This window comes from Protomyctophum parallelum (assembly GCF_964188405.1).
Source record: "Protomyctophum parallelum genome assembly, chromosome: 2".
NCBI lineage: Eukaryota > Metazoa > Chordata > Actinopteri > Myctophiformes > Myctophidae > Protomyctophum > Protomyctophum parallelum.
Window position 1 is genome coordinate 13,292,095 of NC_139699.1, and position 9,503 is coordinate 13,301,597.

The 9,503-nt window shown below is 42.4% G+C and overlaps 1 protein-coding gene across 1 annotated transcript in view; it reads left to right on the forward strand.

The window, feature by feature from the left end:
* The first annotated feature begins 4,131 nt into the window (after positions 1-4,131).
* Positions 4,132-9,503, forward strand: part of LOC310853808 (RNA polymerase II elongation factor ELL2-like) — a 29,748-nt gene continuing 24,376 nt past the window's right edge. Inside the window, exons 1-2 of the mRNA XM_083758278.1 lie at positions 4,132-4,282; positions 7,635-7,682. Of these exons, the coding sequence (XP_083614404.1) occupies positions 4,151-4,282; positions 7,635-7,682 (180 nt within the window). The 5' untranslated portion in view covers positions 4,132-4,150. The remainder of the gene's footprint in view (positions 4,283-7,634; positions 7,683-9,503) is intronic.

A 9,503-nucleotide genomic window follows, 5' to 3' on the forward strand; every position in this document is an offset into this window, starting at 1 on the left:
CAGGGCATTGACCTTAACCTCACCTCTACATGCCGTATCCTAACCCTGACCACAACCTAACCCCTAAATGCCTTATCCTAACCCTGACCACAACCTAACCCCTAAATGCCTTATCCTAACCCTGACCACAACCTAACCCCTAAATGCCTTATCCTAACCCTGACCACAACCTAACCCCTAAATGCCTTATACTAACCCTGACCACAACCTAACCCCTAAATGCCTTATCCTAACCCTGACCACAACCTAACCCCTAAATGCCTTATCCTAACCCTGACCACAACCTAACCCCTAAATGCCTTATCCTAACCCTGACCACAACCTGAATCTGTTCCTACAGAACTATTTTGAAATATATGATATTGAAACTGAGTTGATGATGCCATCGGTAGTATGATTAGGCTATTATGATTATTACGATTTCATGACTGGGCATTATAATACGCTGGCCCTTCAAAATTGTCTGATTCATGAAATCAAGGCATGACATGTAAGGATTCACTGCAGCCACCTGTTCTCTGCTAACCTGCATTAACCAGAGGCCCCCCCCACACACACACACACACATACATCCACTCTCATACAAGGAGTAGCTTAAGTAGGCTTAACTAGTCAGACGCAGCTTTGCATTATCTCATACTTACAGTTCACTTCAGGGGAAAAGGCACGCTCTACTCAGACAGGATTTAAATCATTTTCTCATACTTGCAATCAGGCTGTACTGTAGGAAATACTTTGAGGAAGGTCACCTTTCCTATCACCTTTAAAATAAAATAAAATACTTAAATGATGATCTGATCTGATCTGCTCCAGTGTCCTATCCTTCTTCACCAAAATATGCTGTTCAGTGGTTCTCGAAATGGGGTCCAGGGACCTTTACAGGCCTGTAACTCTGAGAGAGACTCCAAATTGGATTATTTCCGAGTTATGGGGGTACTTGACATTAAAAAGGTTAGAGAAACGCTGGTTTAGTTTAATATCAGATTTCGCTGTCCCAGTTCTCAGGAAATATCTTACTTTCAAAGAGTATATCGTCGGGTGGAAGCCTCATATGTCCAAAACTCGTACTTTTCAGGATTCAGATTCAAAAGTACAAAAGTAGCAGATCTACAAGCTCGAGAACGAGTTGCTTTGCACCGTGTTTTGATCTGGGGGATCTGCTACTTTTATATTTTTGTGTGACACTAGTTTGATCATGTTAGTCTTTAGGACACAGACAGTTTGGATATGGAGATGAGAGGTTAGTTTCTGCCCGACAGCAACGATATTAGATGAGTGTCAGAAAAGTGGATAACTAATCCCATTAACAATCAGGATAAGTATCTTTGCTCTCTGGGATTATTCTGCTTGTAAACTGACCCACTTTTCCCCCTTGGCATTGCCCTTTAATGTCTGCTTTGACTGTCTCTGTTAACTTATTACCAGGCATTGATTTACTCAACTCACCATAAGATTCGAATCACGATACTATAGGTTCATGATACGACTTCTCACGATTCATTAAACACACAATTATTTTCCAGACAAAAATCCAATATTTTCTTTCTCTTTTAATTTTCTTCTCCTCTTTTCAATACAAAAACTCCTTTCTTAATTAATTATCTTACAAAGATCCTGTATTTTCTTCTCTTTTCTTTAACGTGCCCTCTGCCGTTTGCAATTTAAATTGTCACCAGTTTGAATCGATTTAAGATTTGCATCGTTACATGCCTACTTATTATTGGTTAGCATCATAAACTGCTACTCACATAACATACTGTTGGTGTATGTCCTCCTCATCAAGTATCCCTTGTATGTTTTGAATGAAACCATGGTGTCAGAAGCCATGTGGTATCTTCACAATGTAGGACAGTGGCTCTCAAAGTGGGTGGTCCAGGGACCGCCAGGGGTCCCGACTCCCCAGCAAAATTATAATGTAAAAATCAGTTGCACCACTTTAACCCTATCCATTGGCTATTTGAGAACGTTTAACACATTGTATAAAGTATTTTCAGATGGGGGCCAAATCTACCTGGTATACAATAAAGAATACCGGTATAATTGTATTTCTAATTGTAATTGCAAATACACTGTGTCGCAAGTTCAGCATGTGTTCTGTACCTGTGAAAATCACACTTTTTAAGGCATATTGCACATCCTTGTATACTGCTCATTTGTATAAGCAAGAGAGCATGATAAAACTCAAGGTGGCATATAATGATAATATGAGGTATACAGTATAGTATACAGTAAAATGATAGTATGAGGCTGCTGCTATAGGATGCTCCATGAAGCTCCAGTGATAGCCTTAATGTAAACGAAGTCCACACCCACAACACCAGAGGGAGTGCAACAAACCATGTACAACCCAGATTCGGCACAAACAAGGGACTAAATTCTTTTCGCTCCTATGCCACCAAAATGTGGAACGCCCTACCAACAGTCATTAAGACATGTGAATCCCTTGACTCCTTCAAAACCGCTCTCAAAGGGCACCTACGGATGGCTGCAATTCGAAACTGGCCTCTGTAAAATCTGAATCCCCCCCACCCCCCCCCCCCCCCATTTTCCCTCACTGTATATTGTATCTTTTCCCTTTTTTGCTTCCCATATGATGAATTCCTGTTCTGTACTTTAGCTACATAGAAATGTCTATTTGTATGTCTCTAAATGTCTGTATGTCTCTAAATGTCTGTATGTCTTTAAATGTTTTGATGAATTGAACAATGTGGACCCTGTTGTAAACAAGTGTAATGCTTAATTGGGTCGTCCACTCACAGTTGACAGTATTTGTATTGAGTTTGTGCTTAAAATGTACTGTAAATTCTACAAACTGTTAATAAATATTTCAATCAATCAATCAATCAGCCATATGTCTGTAAGTGTCGGGGTTCCAACTTGCCCTGAAGTTTTAAGAAACTTGATGTATAAATGTATGTGCAGAGCAACTGAGTCAGAAAATGACATCATTACTGCTGTGACTAACCATGTGTACAGTTCGTATAGATTCTCTTCCAAATTGTGGAAGCACTGGCGGACTTGTCTGCATGTTAGACATTGAAAATGTATTTGTATTTATTTTTTTGTACTGTGTACTTGATTTGTACTGTTTTATATGTGGGGGATTGTTTATTATTGGCTTCCTCCGGTAACTGGTAACCCAAACCTCACGGATTGGCGTCACGTCACGTTTGTGCAGCTACGCCAGTATGTCCCTGATTGGCTAACCCGGCCTGTCGGCTTAACTGATTGGCAGAGCTTCAAATAACATTGTGCCATGAAGCAGTAGGTTACATGGAATGACTTGCATCGTTCTCGACATGGTTGGACGACCCCATAGGCCTAGTGGATCCTTGACATTATACAGTATAGTATTATACAGTACAGTATAGTATTATACAGTACATTAGGACGAGTGTTTTCAGACCTTTTCATGCCACAGATCGCCAATCACCAAACCTACTCCATCAGGCCGGGCCCCCCATTTCAAATTATTCTGTCATAGTACATGAAAATATGTTTTTGTTTAAATTACATTGAATTGCCATAATTATGCATGAATTGATTCATCGTGGTGATCTTTTTTACATTATTTATACTATGGTGGTTTGGGCATCGGGTTATAGGATGCCTCTCGAGCGTCTCCCTAGGGAGGTCCTCAATGCACGCCCGTAGTGGGAGGAGACCCCCGGGCAGACCAAGGATGAGATGGAGGAATTATATTTCCAAAATCTGCAGGGAACGCCTCAGGATCCCTCAGAATTAAGTTACTATAATGGTGCAGTGGAGAGGTCTGGATCTCTCTGGTGGAGCTGTTGCCCCTGCGACCCGGCTATGGATAAGCGGTTGAAGATGAATGGACTATTGATTTTGAATAGTAGCCTACACTCAATAGTCGCACTTTGGAAACCTTAATGTTGGTTCCCCCTTCCCCAGACCGCACTTTGGAAACCATAATGGGGGACGGGGGTTCCCCCTTCCCGGACCGCACTTTGGAAAACTTAATGGGGGTTCCCCTTCCCCGGACCGCACTTTGGAAACCACAGGCAGCTGGGCACGCAGCCCCGCCCACCAGTCCGTGACGTAATGTCGTGGTGCATCTGAGCTCTGAGCTGTAGTGTAGTAATCATTAGACGTGGTGGTGGTGAATGAATGGGGATGATGGTGAATGATGGCTTCACTCATACAACAGCACCGTTATGGCTTAAAGAACAACCTAAACAACGGCCACAGCAACACGCTATTTCACGTCAAACTCACCGACAGCGCCCTGCGCTCCCTGGAAGCCTTCCAGAACCTCAAGGTAAAGAAAGATCCGTATTTTTTGCTTCATATTGGCTTGTTAACGTTTCTTATACGTCTTCATTGTCAAAGTTGTTGCCCTGTTTTATGTTTTAAGGTTGAATGTAACTTATTATGACGCTGTGTTGTTATCGTGATTGCAGTTTATATTTTTATTGGCGTGCTGCTGTGTTGAGTTGCTGTCTTGCTGACTGTCGCTCCAACAAGTTTTGCCACAGCAGCTCAGTGCGTTAAGTCCGATCTGCAAGCCCACAGCAGCTCTTCAGTGCGTTAACTCCGATCTCCAAGCCCACGGCAGCTCTTCAGTGCGTTAAGTCCGATCTGCAAGCCCACAGCAGCTCTTCAGTGCGTTAACTCCGATCTCCAAGCCCACGGCAGCTCTTCAGTGCGTTAAGTCCGATCTGCAAGCCCACAGCAGCTCTTCAGTGCGTTAACTCCGATCTCCAAGCCCACGGCAGCTCTTCAGTGCGTTAAGTCCGATCTGCAAGCCCACAGCAGCTCTTCAGTGCGTTAAGTCCGATCTGCAAGCCCACAGCAGCCCGATATGCAAGCCCACATGAGTGGCTTGAATTAATTAAGGAGCCTTTAGTTTTCTGTAAAGTGAAAGAAACGGTTGTGTATTTTAGGCTACAATCTGAATCTATAGGCATTTATAGACCATTGGGTTCTGACCTGTAGGGCTAGACGCTCTTGTGACTTGTCCAGAGAAACGGCGAGTGTTTACGGCCGGGCTACGTAAACATAAACGGTAGTCGGTACTATAGTCCATAAACAACAAGGTAATTAAGTGCAGAGACTCTGTTTTCTGTTTGTTTGGACATAGCCTAGCTAATAGCTGTGTTATGTGTATGTATATGGTCAATGCTTTGCTGTGTGGAAATGTAGAAAATAGTGAATATCATATCTGCAATTTGGCTCACAATGCGTTAGATCAGCAGCTATCACACTTTGATATAGCTGAAGTGCAAAATGTTATTGTAGAGTGAAAGTCAGGGGGAAAAGAAAAAACTAAAAAAATTCTAGTACAGTAGGCTACTGAAGTATGTAGCATACTAGTTAGTATAGTTACACCTTGTATCCTATAGTAGTAGACAGTATTTACCTTGTATCCTATAGTAGACAGTATTTACCTTGTATCCTATAGTAGACAGTATTTATTGTATCCTATAGTAGACAGTATTTACCTTGTATCCTATAGTAGACAGTATTTACCTTGTATCCTATAGTAGACAGTATTTATTGTATCCTATAGTAGACAGTATTTATTGTATCCTATAGTAGACAGTATTTACCTTGTATCCTATAGTAGACAGTATTTACCTTGTATCCTATAGTAGACAGTATTTATTGTATCCTATAGTAGACAGTATTTATTGTATCCTATAGTAGACAGTATTTACCTTGTATCCTATAGTAGACAGTATTTACCTTGTATCCTATAGTAGACAGTATTTACCTTGTATCCTATAGTAGACAGTATTTACCTTGTATCCTATAGTAGACAGTATTTATTGTATCCTATAGTAGACAGTATTTACCTTGTATCCTATAGTAGACAGTATTTATTGTATCCTATAGTAGACAGTATTTACCTTGTATCCTATGGTAGACAATAATTTACCTTGTATCCTATAGTAGACAGTATTTATTGTATCCTATAGTAGACAGTATTTACCTTGTATCCTATAGTAGACAATAATTTACCTTGTATCCTATAGTAGACAGTATTTACTGTCTACTATAGGATACAAGTTAAATATTTTATCTGCATGATCCATATTTCAACTTTCGTTGATGTTTATTGTTTTTCTTAAATGAATAAGTAGACGACCTACAAGCTCTATTGCAATGCAATGTTTTTAATCCATTTTGACCTGAGATCAGATTCTAAAAATGTCTTCTACATCCTGACAGTTTTCTGAAAAAGCTATGTTGTCAGTCGTTTTTCAAAAATAGCAGACCTACAAGCTCGTAGCGCGCCACTCGGTGGCATGCTATGAGCTTGTAGATCTGCAATTTTTCTATTGGCTCAGCGGTAGAGTGACCAGATGGGAACCGCAAGGTTCTCAGTTCGAACCCGGGCTCCTCCAGAGTTGGTGTCAAAGTGTCCTTGAGCAAGAGGTACAAAGGGAGTCTACCAACGCGCCTCAAGCCTAAAACGGCTGATCCGGTGCTTCACAGGTGCAAGGACATCATGAGTTGCATAAGGAGAAGAGACTGGAGCAGCACGGACATTTAGAGCCTTTTATTTAGGTGCTGAGTATACAAACGACTAACGTTTCGACCTTGCGGTCTTCATCAGTGTCCTTGAGCAAGACTCTGAACCCCTAATTGCTCCCGATGTGCAGGTTGGTGCCTTGCATGGTTTCCTCCGGCATCAGTGCAGTGGCGGAAGGTTCTTATAACGACAGTGGGTGCCCACCCGCCCCGCACCGCCACCCAACCCCCCCACCGCAGCGGGGGAAAAACAGTTTTGTTGGTACTTTATTTGCAGTTTGCTAATAAACACAGTGGTGCGCTTTCAGTTCACAACGAACACGTTATTTATTTATTTCCCCCAGATGGTCTAAGTTCTAACAATGTCATGATTTGACCAATTTATTACCAATCTCGTACACCATTGCTCACGAAAGCAAGATCCTTGACCCAATTACAGCCACTGCATCTTACCTTTTAATTAAAGTAAAAGTAGTCTGAGGAAAAGGAACAGTTCTGTTCCCTGGACATTGTTTTGGGATATTATGGCTGAGATGGCTCTGTTTGTCAAGTCTCAAGTCAGCGTGGAGATTACCCGGCGGTGTTGCTGCCCCTCCGCTCCCTCCAGGCTCATGGCTCTTCACAGACGGGCCGACGGTACACAGACAGCAGCCTCATCCGTGCTGACCGTCTCAGTGTAGTGTTGCTGCAGGAGTGTGAATGAACCGTGCGGTCACTGGAACAAAAATCCACCGTATTAGCATTTGAATACCTGTTCTGTGAACACCGTAAAGGTGTGTCCCTACATGACAAAATGACCAGGGTGAGGGGAGCTTCAGCCTTCAGTCAGTGGGTGCTATTTGGCTTACTATTGTGTCAGTGGGTGCTTCAGCCCTCAAGCACTCCCGGAGTTGACGCCGTTGCATCAGTGTGTGTATGAATGGGTGAATGTAATGCACAATCTCTGTAAAGTACCTTAATTGGATAAAGAAGGCGCTATATAAATGCACCATTTAAAGTGTGTTTTTTTATTCTGCAGCACACTAGTACCCTCTGCTTCCACATGAAAGATAAAAACTCATGTTTGAAAAGTGGACTTATTTGAGATATGACTATGAATCCTGTGCTGAAACGTGTCTCTCTCTTCTTGTCTGCAGGGATCCTTACCAGGTCAGCCCTCTATCTGTTTCAAAGGAAACCAAGGGGTAAGTTGTATTGTTTACACAAGTGCTACAACACTGCTGCTACTTGGCTGTGTTTTGACATACTGTACAGTACACTGCACATTGTCTTTACTGTCCGTCTGTCTAGCTATGTGTCTGTCCGTCTACTGTATAAAAACGTACAATTTTGTGCAGTTAAAACTTTTTTAAAGCCAATGTTTTGTTGAACCAGCTATCTGTTGAAACTGGACCAGTGGTGTTGACATTAATGCATCCTCTCTGGCACTCCCTCTGAATTGAAGGAGGTATTTTCAGCCAGAGACCAAAAAGAGGTGTTTGTCAAATGTACAAAAATACATTAACCGCTTTATTAATTAAACAATAGTGAAAATAACCTATCTACAAGCATTCCAAATTTCGAATGTTTTTTTTTTTGTAGGGAAGAAAAAATTAAGATTTTCTACACATAATAATTGCTCAACAACCGTGCGCATGTGTGTGTGAGTGTGTGTGTGTGTGTGTGTGTGTGTGCGTGTGTGTGTGTGTGTGTGTGTGTGTGTGTGTGTGTGTGTGTGTGTGTGTGTGTGTGCGCAGGTTAGTGGGTCAGGGTCATCCTGCAGGCTGTGAAGAGGCTTTGTTAGATGAGCGAGCAGCACTGCCTGGGAAAATGAGACTGGAGGGGGCAGGGTGGAGAGACAGACAGACAGACATGCAGAGAGACAGACAGACAGACAGACAGACAGACAGACAGACAGACAGACAGACAGACAGACAGACAGACAGACAGACAGAGACTATAGAATAGTCTATCTATATCTATAGTATCACAGTATGGTGGTGTTTGTGATGTGGAACCTATACAGTATGTAACCTAATCTGTACAGACATAACCCAGATCATCTGCAAGGCTACAGGCCTGAACAGTGAAATCCAATTGGAATGAGTTCACTTTTGTCTCATATTTGGACAATAATATTCTTGACTGAGTAGAAGCTTTATGAGGACTGCTGTCATGTATAGAGTAGTGTTTATGTTGGGACCCACTGTAGATATATTTTCACTATTGTAGGTACAATAATACTTAATAATTCCAATTAGGCTTAGCATTGCATTGCCAACGGTCCCACGGTTCATGAGCTATTCACGCTCAAAGTTTGCATTTTCAATTGAGTGCTATAGCGCCACCCTTTGGCCAATGGTCATGGGCTTCGTATAGTCACCGTTTGGCATGGCCCTCTACCAGATTCTCATGTTTCGCGAAAACCGACTGCACGGTTCAGCCAGAACTTCTATTTTTGGTGGAAGAAGAAGGAGGAGAAGAAAATAAAAGACAAAAACAATAAGTGACAAGTCCCTTCGGGACTTCTTGGTCCCTTAATAACTTAACAATAAAAAGAGTACAGTAACCATCACAATAAAAGTATAGTTGCGCCTCTCAGTTCACACAGGTGTGATTTCGGCAATGTTGTTAGTTTTAGTCAGTTACAATAACCCTGTTCAGCGGTGTCACGGTGTGACGCTTCCCCATGTGACGTCAGCTACAATAACCCTGTTCAGCGGTGTCACGGTGTGATGCTTCCCCATGTGACGTCAGCTACAATAACCCTGTTCAGCGGTGTCACAGTGTGACGCTTCCCCATGTGACGTCAGCTACAATAACCCTGTTCAGCAGTGTCACGGTGTGACGCTTCCCCATGTGACGTCAGCTACAATAACCCTGTTCAGCGGTGTCACGGTGTGACGCTTCCCCATGTAACGTCAGCTACAATAGCGCTGTTCAGCGGTGTCACGGTGTGACGCTTCCCCATGTGACATCAGCTACAATAACCCTGTTCAGCGGTGTCACGGTGTGACGCTTCCCCA